Source organism: Athene cunicularia, assembly GCF_003259725.1.
Source record: "Athene cunicularia isolate RWA chromosome Z unlocalized genomic scaffold, athCun1 chrZ_part1, whole genome shotgun sequence".
Taxonomy (NCBI): Eukaryota; Metazoa; Chordata; class Aves; order Strigiformes; family Strigidae; genus Athene; species Athene cunicularia.
The window spans coordinates 24,236,996-24,252,681 of NW_020799142.1; the positions used below are offsets into that span (position 1 = coordinate 24,236,996).

At 41.0% G+C, this 15,686-nt stretch overlaps 1 protein-coding gene across 1 annotated transcript in view; it reads left to right on the forward strand.

Annotated features, from left to right (window-relative positions):
• Window positions 1-15,686, forward strand: part of ADAMTS12 (ADAM metallopeptidase with thrombospondin type 1 motif 12) — a 170,344-nt gene that overhangs the window by 148,100 nt on the left and 6,558 nt on the right. Inside the window, exons 19-22 of the mRNA XM_026865819.1 lie at window positions 2,344-3,471; window positions 10,789-10,941; window positions 13,596-13,769; window positions 15,322-15,468. Of these exons, the coding sequence (XP_026721620.1) occupies window positions 2,344-3,471; window positions 10,789-10,941; window positions 13,596-13,769; window positions 15,322-15,468 (1,602 nt within the window). The remainder of the gene's footprint in view (window positions 1-2,343; window positions 3,472-10,788; window positions 10,942-13,595; window positions 13,770-15,321; window positions 15,469-15,686) is intronic.

Below are 15,686 nucleotides of genomic sequence, written 5' to 3' on the forward strand. Positions count from 1 at the left end.
CCTCGCTGCTCCTACAGCTTCCTGAGGAGGGGAAGGGGAGAGGGAGGTGCTGAGCTCTTCTCCCTGCTGTCAGTGACAGGACACAGGGGAACGGCTCAGAGCTGCACCGGGGGGGTTAGGCTGGACATCAGGAAGCATTTCTTTACTGAGAGGGTGGTCACACACTGGGACAGGCTTCCCAGAGAGGGAGGTGGTCTATGCTCCAAGCCTGTCATTGTTTTAAGATGCATTTGGACAAAGTCCTTAATAACTCGCTTTAACTTTTGGTCAGCATGAATGTGGTCAGGCAGTTGAACTAGATGATCGTTGTACATCCCTTCCAACTGTAATATTCTATCCTATTCTGTGCTACTTGTTCTGTGCTATTCTTTTTCCTTTTGGAAAATTCCTCTCCCTTCTTTCTCCTCTTTTTTCTACCAAACTCACTGTTGTGTTTGACAGCAGATTCAGATAATGAACCAACATAATATTGTGACAGTATTAATTCAGTTTATGCTGCTCACAGACCATCATTACTGAATGTTGATTGTTTTGTGAATTGAGTAGCCACCGTGTTTTAACTACCAGTGTTAAAAATAGACTGGGATTATACTCCTATCTTGAAATGGCATGCTGTGACAGAATACAGCTGGTTCTTACATGTCATTGGATTAAATTTGCAAGTAAGTGACAAAAATAAATTTCTACAGTTGTAGAAGTTGGGGAGGGAGCCTAGCACTGACTATTTCAGCTGCACAAATGGCAGGATTGTTAGGAGATTTCTAACTGCAGAATGTTCTTTATCGATGACTGTAAGGGAGAGGTTTTATACAGGCAAAACTTCCTTTTGCTTTGAACTTATCTGTCTGTTAGAAAATCAGTCTATATCTTATAAACTGATAAATACTTAATTAGGCAGATAATGAGGATAGAGTGTTGCACCCGTTCTGACATCCCTTTTTAGTATATGGCTGTAATCTAAAGCAGAGATTTTCAAAACCAATTCTGGGAGACAGCCATTCACAAAAAGTTAATGATGCTGGATGTTCCTTTTAACTCACACAAATGCTAATCTAAATCATCTGAGTGGCAAAGTCAGACCAAGTAAGTGTGTTGTATTTCTGTGTAAGCAACAACATAGTGTTGGTACTTGCTGTGTTCATCAATAAGCAAAATCCTTTACTGAGTGATTTCAGAGGTCAGATTACAGCTGATGTAAATTTGCATAGCTCTGAGTACTTTAAATGTGCCATACAGCTGGAAGTGTGAGGAGGACAGACACAATAGCTAATGAATATATCTTACTCTGAGGTTACTCTGCTTTCTTCCCTGCTCCTGTTGCTGCAGAGCTGATGTTATTTTACCCGTGTTAACAACAGAGAGTGCCCCAGTAACACAAGGTCACTGATGTTTCTACTGCTCTGTGACCTAGACTAGCTCTAAAAAGGGTTAAATATCCCAGGGGCTTTAAAGTGCTGGCAATAAGAGCATTCATCACTTCATGTTGAGCACCTGAATTGTTGAAGCCAGCTGAATTAGCTCATCATGAGGCTTCACCACATCCAAGGAAGGCTTCCTCGAGTAGGTGGTATGTAACATCTCCATTCATACTCAACCAGTCATCCAGCTTTAGTACCTCAAACCAGAGAAGTGTGTTGAAATTTCAGAAATTCCTCAGTGGAGCAGCAGCTACTGAAGGCATGGCTGTCCCTGTGGGACTGAGGATGAAAAACACCACAGAAAAACTGTCTCTTCTTAGTTTTCAGCACTCTTTATACACATCAGTGCTTCCATTTAAATAGAAGCCAGATAGGTTAATTACTTTCAGTAGCCTATGATTTAGGAGACACATGCTAGCAGCCCTGGCAGTATGTGGTGGTTGCACTAAGACTGAATGAAAAATCCATTCCATGAAGTCAACAAGGATATTTGAACTGCATGGATGATCACAGGGGGTTTGTGGCGCTGTGACTCGCCAGCACTGAGCCAGTCAGGTATGTTTTTGATGGCAGATTTTTAGTCTGTTTTTTATAACCCTGTAGGCAAAGGTATTGACCAAACAACTTTTGTGATTGATTGAAGAAATTGAATTCTAGCATATTACTTTCATATTTTGTCTTTATCATGTAGTCTTTTTTTCACTGCTGTTTCCCCAAGGTGACATTTACTGCTCTAAAATTTTTGAAAGAGCTCCATGATAGCAGAACATCACTAGAATGAAGGGCTTGTTCCTCAGGAAGTTTTGTTATTGATTATTTATAAAGATGCTTCTTTATTTTAAACAGATGTAATTTGATACTTATTTTTATTTATATGTGCAGCAAAATAAAGAGGGGAGATATATTAATTCTGTTTCATTTGCAGTGCACAGTTACATGTGGTGGTGGAGTAAGGACTCGTAATGTCACTTGTGCCAAAAATAATGATGAGCCATGTGATACCTTCAAGAGACCAAACTCTAAGGCCCTGTGTGGTCTCCAGCAATGTCCTTCTGCTGGAAGATTTCTGATACCCCCACTGGCACCCAGAAGAGAAAGGATCATAATCAGAAAAACAACTACTAATCCCAAATTGAGTCCTCCTCGCAGAATACCCATACCAAGCACAAGGTCGCCTACAACAAAAATATCCAAGCCTGAAATTGTAACTCCCTGTTTGCCTATGTCCTCTGGTCTGGGTAATGTCTCAGAAAAAGAAGAAACAGTCAACAGAACATTACAAAATAATTTTGCTGGAGCAAGTGACGTTTCAGTTGTTCCTACTGAAAATAGTTCACACCAAAATACTACTTCATGGCCTTTTCATAATGGCTTAAGTACTGAAATTGTAAGGCATACTGAAAATACTTCTGAAAGTGAGCCAGTTTTCACTGTAGAGAGTGAGGTGCAAAGAAATGAGGACACTACTGTCTCCTCTTTTACCAGTAATCCAGAAATAACTTCCAGCTATGATTATTTAACTGAAGAATCTGACGACACTGATGGGTCACTTGGAGGCAGTGAGAAACCAATTGATCTCCTTTACAGCACAGAACTCAATCCTGAAATCAGAACCAGGAGCACAACCCAAGATACTGGCTCTCCTGTCCTTCAAAATGAGAGCATGACTTCTCAGCCCACCACAGCATCTCATCACCGAGACCCTTCTACACTTCTTCCTGTTAGCAGAGCAGCACAAGGGTTCACATTTCCAACATCAGCAAATTATATCAATCTGCAAATTGACGTGCCAGTTGTAGAAGTAACTACCCCACAAGCATTGGTTACAGTAATGCCCACAGTGTTTGGTCATGTACCCGGAGACCCAACTGACAACAGAAGAGAAATGAAGCTACCTGACACCAGCACACAATCATCAGCTCTCGAGCATGCTCTCAGGAAGCAAAGTGCAACATCTGAGGGTGTTTTAATGAATGTCACAGAGAACAGCCACCTAATAGCATCCAACAAACTGCCTGGTGATGCCTACTGGATAGTAGGCAACTGGAGTGAGGTAAGTTAATTTTCACTCATAAGAAGTAGAGAGTGTGAACAGCTGTCTGAACCACTGCTGAGGAAATAAAACTTCTTAGTTTGTCACAATTATCTGAAATGAGTATCATACGTTTAAATTAAATACTTGCCACACAGAAAAATTGGTAACATGGAATAACTAATACTAGATTGCTTACATAGAATGTGCCTTTATTTATGGGTTCTGCAAAACTATACATAACTGGACACTAGAATTGTAAGGGACCAGCTGCATCAACTGAGTGTTCACAAGTCCATGGGGTCTGATGGGATTCATCCCAGAATACTGAAGGAGCTAGCGGATGTTATGGCAACACTCCTCTTGATTGTCTACTAAAAGTCTTGGGAGCCTGGGGAGGTTCCTGCTGACTGGAAGCCAGCCAATGCCATTCCAGTGTACAGAAAGGGTGTGAGGGAAGAGTCAGGAAACTACAGACATCTTAGTCTAAGCTCAGTTTCTGGAAAATATATGTAGAAGATCATACTGGGTACTGTTGAAAGGCACTTAAAGAACAATGCAATCATCAGGCACAGTCAAGATGGGTTCACAAAGGGAAAATACTGTTTAATTAATTTGATATCATTCTATAAGGTCACCTGCCTAGTGGATGGAGGGAAGGTAGTGGATATAGTTTTTCTGGATATTAGTAAGGCTTTTGATGCTATCCTTCACAGCATCCTTCTGGACAAGTTGTCCAGCTGTGGGATGGGCAGGTTCACAGTGTGCTCAGTGTAGAACTGGTTAGATGGCAGGGCTCAAAGGGTTGTGGTGAATGGGGCTACGTCTGGCTGGTGACCAGTCACCAGCAGTGTTCCTCAGGGCTCAATTCTAGAGTGAGTCCCATTCAATGTATTTATCAGCGATCTGGATGCAGGAGTTGAGTGCACCATTAGCAAGTTTGCTGATAATACCAAACTGGGAGGTGCTGTTGACTCTTGAAGGCCAAGATGCCTTGTAGAAGGGTACAGTTAGATCGGAGCATTGGGCAGTGATTAATGGGATGGAATTTAACAAGAACAAATGTTGGATTCTGCACCTGGGACAGAGTGACGCTGGACTCGGGTCTAAACTGGGAGAGGAGTGTCTGGGGAGCATCCCTGCAGCAAGGGCTGTGGGGCGCGGGCTGACAGCAGGCTCACGGGGAGCCAGCAGTGTGCCCTGGCAGCCAGGAGGGCAAACCGCAGCCTGGGGTGCATCAGACACAGCGCGGCCAGCCGGGCAAGGCGGGGGTTATCTGCTGTGTTCAGTGCTGGGGCGGCCTCACCCAGTGCTGCGGGCAGGGCTGGGCCCCGCAGTTCCAGGAGGATGCGGAGGTGCTCGAACGTGTCCAGGGGAGGGCAGCAAAGCTGGTGCGAGGGCTGGAAGGCGTGTCCTGGGAGGAGGGCTGAGGGCTGGAGACAAGGAGGCTGAGGGGCGACCTCGCTGCTCCTACAGCTTCCTGAGGAGGGGAAGGGGAGAGGGAGGTGCTGAGCTCTTCTCCCTGCTGTCAGTGACAGGACACAGGGGAACGGCTCAGAGCTGCACCGGGGGGGTTAGGCTGGACATCAGGAAGCATTTCTTTACTGAGGGGGTGGTCACACACTGGGACAGGCTTCCCAGAGAGGTGATCGATGCCCCAAGCCTGTCAGTGTTTAAGAGACATTTGGACAAAGCCCTTAACAACATGCTTTAACTTTTGGTCAGCGTGAAAGTGGTCAGGCAGTTGGACTAGATGATCGTTGTACATCCCTTTCAACTGAAAATATCCTACCCTACCCTACTCTGAACTCTTCCAGAGACTTGACATTCAGGTTTGACTATACCAGAGATACCTCAAGGGTTTTGTTTTAGAGCACAACATAAAGTTAAGCTTTTAGATGAATCCTTCTGCCCCAAATTAATATGCTTGTATTTCCAAATAAGTATATAGTACCAGTTAGTTGTGGATGTGCTGTTATGTTCTAACCTTCACTTACATATAATTTCTCTCTAAATTATGTCTGTTTTCTAACTTAGTAACATGACCAGGCTCATGTAGGTAAGCTAGTTTTATTACTGTATAAAGCACACTAATACCACGGGGATATTTTGTTGTGGTTTGAACTTGGCTGGCAGCCAGACACCATGCAGCCACTTACCCTTTCCACACCCAGGGGATGGGAGAAGGAATTGGAGGGATAAAGGGACACTTGCGGATTTAGATAAAAACAGTTTAATAATTGTAATAAAATAAAATAAAACAATAACAATAATAAAATGTGCAAATGGGTAATGTACAGTGTGACTACTCACCACCCACTGACTGACTCGCAGCCGATTCCCAGTTAGTGATCCCAAAATACCAAGATCCCACAACTGCAATCCCAGAAGCAAGAGAGAACCCCTTCCTTCCTAACCGCCCCTCCTTTATATACCAAGGATGACATTATATGATACGGAATATTTAATTGGCCAGTTTGGGTCCAGTGCTCTGGCCATGCTCCTTCCCAGCTTCTTGTGCACCTGTGCATGGGCAGGACAGGGAGAGTGGGAGAGCCCTTGATCTATTAGCTGCAACTGAAAACATCAGTGTATTATCAGCATTCTCCTCATACCAAGTCCCAGTCTGAATCCAATCCACACCACTATTCTAGCTACTAAGATGGAAAATTAACTCTATCCCAGCCGAAACCAGGACATACTTAAACATATTTTTTGTCATGTATTTACATAACAGATTTTGTGGTGCATTTCTATCTCATCCCACCATCAGCATTTGTATTCATCTTTAAGCAAGTGCCTCTGAATTCAGAGCAGCATTCAGCCTGGTAAAACCAGTTTGAATCTACAAAGTAAGAATGATTATTAGTCCAAAGTTAAACTGGTATATCCGGGGTTCGTAATTTGTCCAGCGCGTGCCCAGGGGGAGGCATTGTAATATGGAGTTCTACACCTTTGTTTGAAGTTTAGGTGACTGTATATTGGAACTGGGTTGTAGCAGTGGTAAAGTAGAAACTTTTTGCCTGTTTGGCGTAGAAATTAAAATCATCAGGCCAGCCATTGTAGCTGTACAGTATTCTTTGGATACAGCAGCTGATAATTACAGTGTTATACTGTCTTGTTGAATGTAGAAATGAGCAGTTATTTTATCTGTGTTAATATCTGTGCCAAAATGAACTTTTTAATTTCTAAAGGTGTTGAAATTCAATCAGAACAGGTGTTAACATCCTGTAATACTCACTTTCAAAAGTGCTGTCTTTCTGTTTGAGTAAATGAAACAAGTACATCTTGCAGGGAATTTGAAAACTCTTTTGATGTGTAAAGCATGTGGAAGATACTTGGTCTGAAAATTGATGACTTGTCCCAGTTTCCCCTGATATTTGGCCATTACTGGGTGGCTATAATACTTGGGTAACTTCTACCTTCTATGCAGGAGCAATATAGATTGCAAAGGTTTCTATGGCCTCAGAGAAGTGCTTACTATTTCTTGTGTATTGCTATTGTCTTTATCAATATCCAGCACCAGGCTTTTTGACAGTTACATTTCTGTGCTGTTACCTCCCTGTGTCCTGAGACAGTAGTTACTGTGGGGTCAGGGCTGGTGACAGAACAGCCACCCAATTCTAGAAACTATAATAAGAGAATGTAGTCATCAGGGGCCCTACTCACATTTTTCAAACTTCTATTTAACATCCTTCCTACGGTAATTTAATGTACACAGAATTCTTTTTATGCTAACAGATTTTATATTCTTCAAATCATGATATCTAAAGTGAGAGTCACTGGTATCTGAACAACTTATGTTTCTGATGGCCTTTTTAAACCAATATGGTATGGTATATGACCCTCTTTGTAAATGTTGGGATAAGATTTGTCTTGTTTAGTAACCATCCCACTTTGATTAATTCAATTTGGGGTCCAGTGTAAACCCAGGATCCCTTAATACCATATTTCTAGATTAACAGATGTTCTCAGTTTTGTTTGGGGGGTATGTGTGTGTGTGTGTGTGTGTGTGTATCTATATATATTTATGTATGTGTGTATAAGAAGTTCTCCCTAAATGTAGTATTTTGCATATGTTTTGAATTTCAGGTTACTGTTTTCTTACAGTTTTTATCTTGATGAGATGTTTTTAAATTCAGATTGTGTCCTCCAACATTCCTGCCAACTCTGCCAACTTGGCATCATATGCAAATGTTTTAAGTGTATGCTGTCTTTCATCATTCAGTTAGTTAATGAAAATACTGAAGAGAACTTGGCTCTGAACAGAGATCTGCAGGACCATATTTGAAATGTCTTTTCATTTTGACACCGAATCCCTGTGGACTGCTTCATTACAGTTTTTCAGTTAGCTGTGCACCAATCTTGTAATGACTTCACCTAGGCCATATTTCCATCATTTCCTAAAAGAATGCTCTTTGTGATCATGTCAAAATGCAGCATATCAGCCGCCTCTCTGTTTTCATAAAGCCAGGTACCCCTGTCAGAGAAGGATATTAGATTGAATTGAATAATTTGTTCTAGATAGGTCCATGTGGGCTGTTTTATTGCTTTATGATCTTTGTTAGTATTTACCATTTTGATCTTGACTGGTTAATAATTCACTTTTGTATCTTCTTGTGAAGTAGATTAAGTGTTCCATTAGGCTAGAGATCTGTCTTTTCCTAAAGATAACTTAAAAGATAGTCTTCTCTAATCCTCTGGGACTTTTCCCTTTTATTTTAAAAAATAATTCTCAGCAGTTCAAAGATTATTCAGGAACACTTGAATTAATTTTGAGGTAAGATCAACACATTTGGTTTCACAGAACCAATGAAATCAGTTTGAGGATACTTAATGCATTTAACTTTACTATTCTTTACTGGTTTAGTAATCTTTTGCTATTCTCATTCAAGCTATTGTTTCTTGCTAAAATTATCTTTATATGAAGCCTGGAACATTTAACTTTTTTTTTTTTTCAAGTTTGAAGAAGAAAAGGTGATAAAAGAGGTGATAAAAGAGAATTTGTGGAATCTCCATCCTTGGAGATATTCTGAAGCCATCTGGACATAGTCATGTACAACTGACTCTAGGTGGCCCTCCTTGAACAGAGGGGTTAGAGAAGATGACATCCAAAGGTCCTTGGATGTTAAGTTCCAACCTCAACCATTCTGTAATCCTGTAAATAAGTCAGCTATTATCTTTCTCATGAAATAAAACTTTTATTTCCCACACACAGCTTGACATCCACAGAACCTTTTCTTATTGTTTGTTAGTTTTAATTCATTTTTAGTCTACATTTTCTGACTTTGCTCTTTCTATTTACCTCTCCTTTGTAAAACTTGTTTTACGTAAAACGTGCCTGTTTAGATGATACTTCTCCAGGGCATTGGTATTTCAAGACTGCCACATCTACCTAGATGAATCTCTTGCTATGCTCTCTATCTTTCTCTTTTTTTTCTCTTTAGGATATGTCTGTAGTAGTAAGCAAATAGTTCCCCAGAACAGTGACAGTCATTGAGATGGAATGGTGTCATGTGTCCCGTAACAGTGTTGGCACTTACCTCTCAAGGGAGAGTGCTAATGAGAGTAGGGCAAAGCAGTGCCCAATGACACCAGTGCTTCTGTCTCTTAACTTTTAACTTCTTTCCTGCTACTGTCCCAGGTTGGTTTGGGTTGTCATTTTTCCCTTTCTGAGATCTTTCTGGGTACCAAAGATACCTCATTACTATCAGATCAGCTCATTTTGCATCTCTGTTACTAGTCATGAAAAGTCACCTGCACTTCCTGCCTCTGTAATAGACACCTACTGTGACAAGAGGAAGTCTTGGTTCCTGAATGACAAAAGGGAAAAGCAGTAAGTCTTCCTGAACTTCATTCGGTCTCCTCTTTGTAGCATGGAACAATGGTTAAGAAAGCTAAAGCTTTCCCCCAGTAGTATTTGCAGCGTCATACCTTTCTCCCTTGTCTCTGTACCTGCACACGACAATTTTTGAATGAATCCTGTGTTACACATCCCTCATACAAGAGCATAAAGCTTTGTAAGTACAATCTGCCCAGCCTCATCCCGGAAGCTGTCTTTGGTCTTCTCATGAATACTCAGAATGGGGATTTGCTCAAAGACTAAGCAACCCTTCAATAAATTGTTGGTGTTATCAGACTGGTATAGCAGGGCTGAGGGCAGTCATCAAACAGTCAGCAGCCAAGACAAGGACAGTCCATTCTCTTGAACAGACAAGTTGTCTTGGATAGATATGTCACTATGCAAAACTAAATAGTGCAGTCCCTTCCAACAAGACCTTTGTGGCATCTTGGACAGATGTTCCAGGAATCTCAGAAGCTGGAGCTGGCATGCTGCACAGGCATTGCAGATTGACACTCTTAATAATTTGCCATTTCCCCAAAATTCTCTGTTGTGACCATTAACTATTTTCCCACATCTCTGATGGAATCTTATAACAGCTCCACATCTTCAATTTTGTTTTTTCCCTGCCTTAGCTTCAGCTTAGCTTTCCCTGTCTTTCCAAGGACACTTACTCAGCTTTCCCTGTTTAACTTTCCTACTTCCATGTAGGGTGTTCAAACCACACAATAGCAGTCACTCTCTTAATCATTTTGCTGACAATCCTAGATTTTTTTTTTCTTATGCCAACTACAGGCTGCTTGGCATGTGTAAGATTCGACTCTGTATAGTTCACTGTCCCTCCCTTTTTAAGGAACAAAAAGGTAAATGGGTGTCTCCAGACACTTTTTGGCCCTTCCTGCTGCTGAATACAATGGTCGTGACTTTCTTGTGAAGTGTGTGCACTCTTGGGATCTGGACTGGCATGATCGATATTCTCTTACCTCGGACACTAAAGCCCTCTCAAATGTTGGAAACACCTAACCCCTCTCTGAATTCAAAAATTCATTACAGTTTTCCCAAGAGTCTCACACAGTTTATTTCAGATTTTCAGCATCACGCACTCAATTTGCTGAATATCTCGTCAGCATTATTAGGGATAGGAGAGGGAACAGTGATGAAGACTGGATGCAATAACATTTTGCACTGGATTCCCAAAGATAACACAAGGAAACGGTGGAACAGCTGAATCAGTTTTAAAATCTCTCAGTATGCAGGAGTTTGCTGAAGAAGAGCAGTGCATGGTATAAATCAGAATTTATATTTTCCTAACAAAGCAACAGAAGGCTCTCCTTCAGAACCTCAAGTAAGACTTCGGCGAATTTGAAATCTTCTTTTGAGTATCTCAGATAACCTGGGTCATCTAAAATGACCCTAGATATTTATATTAAGTTCCTGGATTTTTTTTCCAGAAACTAACGAGTTTGCCCCTGGGCTTTCCTCTCACCCTTGTTCAGTGCTCTACCACCTGTGGAATGGGGGCTTTCTGGAGACTCGTGGAGTGCAGCAGCAGGAACACATCTCACTGTCAACACACAAAAAAGCCTGATCCTGCAAGAAAATGTTATCTTCGTCCATGTGCTAGCTGGAAAACAGGAAACTGGAGCAAGGTAACTTCATTCAGAGCTGTGTGTAAACAGTAAGCTTGCTAACTTCAAAGAGTAGGGAGTTCTAAATACTTCATTTTTAAAATAATTATTTACTCAGTGAATGCATACATGATTCCCAGTTGACCATTCAGCGCTAATTTACTAATTTCCTGACTAAGTTATTTATGGAAACGCATCTGCTGTGAATTCTGTTCTTCCTGGGGTTGTGCTCATTAACTCTTATGTCTAGAGCTAAAGCAGTGCTCAGTGTCCGTGATCTGTCAAGATCCTAGGGCAAAGCTGTACATATTTACATGCGTCATCTTTTTGATGTTTGCCTTCAGAGGCATATCCTAATTTTAAGAAGCAAGTAGGAATTTGGGAGAAGGAGTGTTCATGTTCCTGTTCACCCTTGCCACTGTGTGTTATCTCTTATGTGACATGGTCTGTTCCCCATTCATGTAACCTCTGAGTTTTACATTACAAAAGCTAAAGAAAAATGTTCTGGGGAGCATGCCTCCGATTGCTAGGGTTTTACTGTGTCCTAGTTATGTACACAGGCCTGGTCAAGAGTCAGAATAGTGTCCAAAGTGGTAAGTGGAACCCAAGGAATTGTGTTTGAGGGGTGGGGTTTTTTTGGTATTTTTGGTGTGTGATGGACACCTGGAAGGGCTTCAGTGACTTATTGAAGCTTGTTACATTTTGTCCTCACACTGTCCAAAACAGGGGCTTCAAACAGTGGGCTCTTTTTCAAGACTCAAAACCTACAAAAAGCTATTTGAAATAATGTTGATTTAATAAAGAACAAGATAGATCTCTCAAACTTTCTCAATACGTATAATTTTTGTGGACAATGTTGTTGCCATTGGACTAGAGGGCAGATTTATACAAGGAAAAGGTTATAGTTACAAAACCTGTTATATTATTGAGCTTTTTGACATAGAATTGATTTGTACATGAAATACATGCCTGTTTAGACAGTCCGGGAAAGGCCAAGGTATTACATAACTACATTAAGCCTTCTAAATTAATTTTAAATGATACATAGACATTTTGCAGTCCCAGTTGCAGAGGACGTATTTCACCTTCACTTTTTCATCATAAATGTTACTGCTCTTGCAACAAGTGCGTGATAGTTATGTCACAGAAAGTAGCTAGAATTCCAGTTTAATGATAAAGTATTATGAGAAATAAATGTTTTAAAGTGTCAGTCCAATTGTGAGGACAATTTGAGACAAAAGGCTTTTCCTAGCAGATTTCTGTTTTGTTACCCAGCCTTATTTTCCAGCAATTGAACTATAAAAGCCTAACAAAAATTTCATATATAAAAATGGCTATTTTTGGTTTGCTTTTGCAAGTGGCAATTGTTTTTTTATTACTTGTTTCAAACATTTTTATGTCACCTATAACAGCAAGATTGCTGTATTTCCCTGCTAGTGTAGTAAAGCTTTCTCTTTTCTTATTCTCTTATCCAATTGTTCATCTCCCCAAAAAAGGGAGGTGCTTCAGACTAGATCTTGCAGTCTAAGTTTAATACCAAATATAATTTGCACGTATTTTGGGGTTGTGTGTGCTTTGTTTCTTTCACAGTCACTTCTGTCCATTGTTTCTATTCAGAGGGACAGAAGCTTCTGTGAACAAGAGCATGGACTTCCACCCATCCTTCAGCTCCCTGGGGAAGTATTATATTCAGTTTCCTTGTTCAACTGAAGAATGCTTATTTATGCAAAGGATAACAACATCAGTTGTTACATTGCATCATGATGGTAAAGATGAAAGCTGATCTAAGGTTATTCAGTGGTACTGGTAGAATTGACTTTAATTCTGGATGAAGACAAAATAATTAAGTGTGTATTTGTCCTTACCCTCAGGGTAGGTAGCAAATTCAGTTCTTAGTCAGCAGCAGGAGAGGTCCTAGGCTTGGTAGGTGAGGACACAATGTCTGGCTGCTGCATGAGGCCTTGGAGCAAGCTCTGGGGGAAATAGGAGACAGGAAGGGCTTGCCAGTAGTGCTCCAAGCTGAGAAACGATTTCACAGGCTGTGAGTGAGGCTCTCTCCTCTCCCATTCTCTCACACCCACACTGCTCTTGGGGTGTGGATCCTCCTGGTGCCATGGAAGAGCAAGGAAAGTGAGTGTGGGAACTGCTGCTATGGGATGTCTACTATCTCCCAGTGGTAACAGCAGTGACTCAAGTCTGTGGGCTAAGATGAGCAGTTTTTTGCCATCCTGAGCATTCTGCTACCATGGACACTTACCTCTTCCATGGCTGAATGAGAAATCAACTTACACAACTGTGCCTGCATCTTCCCTCCCTCAGAAAACTAAGCAACTGGCAATTGCCCTGTGTACAGGATTCATTTTTTGTATTTATTGCATTGTGACTGTTTCACTATGACATCTTTGGAAATAGATGACAAGATTTCCTAATTAAATATGCATCCGTGTTATTAATGGATATTCCAGTGAAGAAAGAGAAGTATTGATATGGCGTGTTCTGATTTGCTATGATGAACACCACAGTGTTTAAGCCTAGCAACAGATTGTTATGGTAGACTGAATATTCCTTCTGTGAGTCAGGATGCTCAGGCTGTCCTTCTCCTCTCTGACTGAGGAAGGGACAGCCCCTCAGAGGAGCATCATTTGGAGACGTGCCTCCTTCTGTTTTGTGTACAGTGTTCTGCTAACTGCAGTGGTGGTTTCAAGACCCGAGATGTTCACTGCATTGATGTTCGTGAAAAGCGACTTCTCAGGCCTTTTCATTGCCAATTACTCGGATATAAACCACAACTCAACACTAGTTGTAACATGGAACCTTGCTTGCAGTGGCATGTGGAGCCTTGGAATGAGGTAATGTTCTTTAAAAGAAGCTTTGGGAACGAACAATTAACTGTCAGTTAACAGTGACTGTTAAATCCCACCTGTTAGGTAAACTCTCTCAAAGGAAGACACACAGCTAGTACTACTCAGAGGCTCTGCAGTCCTTGTGTATGGTTACTGCAAAAACTATCATAAATGTTAAGACTTCCCAGAATCATTCTTAGGATTGCATGTGATATGCAGCTAGAGCTGTAAATTACCATACCCTGAAAAAGAGAAGCAGATGGCCTGGAAGAAGATTTGTTTTAGCTATCCTAGTGGATCAGTCAATGTGATTCATTTAGACTGATCCCTTTCGCTGCCATTTTAATGTTGCTTTCTTTTTATGATTAATTTGGAATTCTCCTTTACGCTTTTGGACTGGAATTTTATGGGGACAGAGACTGAAGTCAGACATAAGATAAATCTGATTTTTGGGTCAGTCTGTAATATAAATCTGTGCCAACAAACTCATGGGCAGCCAGGCTTATATTTATGTCAGCTAAAGCACATGGTCTGACTACATATTAGTGTTTACTCCCACTAAAAGCAGCTTTGGAGAAAGTGCCACAATGTTGGTGGCATTGTGGACCTGATGCTTTTGGACTTCAAGGATAAGAGTAGCCAAATGATTGCACCCATTTGCCACTTAAAATATTTTATAAAAACACTTGTCCAACCCTGGCAGTTGTCCTTATGCTAAAGATAGTGGATAGAGTTGGATTGAAGAGGTTCATTTATCAGATGTCAGCTCTGGTCCTCTGTCCATTAGGGATGCAGTTCCTTGTAGGACAGGAACAATTCAAGGTTTATCTGGCACCTTATTTCACATCAGAGTATGAAGTCTTTTGTGTATTTCAAGCAGGCTGTACTGCAGGCCTAGTGAATAATAGTACAAAATCAGTTGGTAAGTAATACTAGAATGTGGACAAAAGAATGTTTAAAAAATAAACTGGGTCACTGTCTTATATGATGCTTTCATTGCCAGATAGTTAATTTATTGTATGGACTGGGTAAACTTTAATGTCCCCAACTGCCTCATAAAAATGAGGTGTTGCATCTCATGAACTTTTATTGTGTTCAGTAAATATTACAGATTAATCCTGAGGACATGTGACTTCCAATCTCTTTCTTGTCAGAGAAGTTACTGTTGCCAGTGGTGCGCACTACATGAGCAGTTCTGTTTCGCCTGTTCTGTGTTTCCACTTCCATGCTGTCCTATATTCCTTGCATTAATATATGCCAGGAACAGCTTTCCCCCAAGTATTTTGGATGAGTAATGGCTTGTTCCCTGTCTCTTTCTGAGCATATAATGAAACAAATGTCTCGGTGCAGAGCTTTTCTTCATGTCTGGACTGTAAGACTTGATATGCAAGCTAGCCTGTATGTCTTTCTAAATTACATGAGCTGGTGACATGCTTCTTGTTACCTGTGGCTCCACATTTCTAAACAAAGAACATTTCCTACTGTCTTTATGGTCTGATTTTGGGTTCTCATCCATTCCCACCTCTCTCCTCATGGGTTTGTGCACCTCTTTTGTTAGTGTTCGAGAACATGTGGTGGTGGCCAGCAAAAGCGACATATCTACTGCCCAAAAGAAGGCTACTGTGACTGGACAAAAAGACCAAATGCCATTGCATCATGTAACAGGCAACCTTGTACACAGTGGATTAACCAGGCATGGGGCCCGGTAGGATTCAGTTCTTTTTTGTTTTATTTGTTGTCATCAGTTGACCATAACTGGTCATATTATTCACTTGTCTGTGAAGCTCTGTGCCTATGGCAAATATAGTTTCCTATGCACAGCTGGAGCTACAATGGGAGATCTTTTTGGATCTACTACTACTAAACATTTCAGAGCCAGTTCATCTCAGTTCCTTGGGGTGACAGATATTGTAGCTTTTTGTT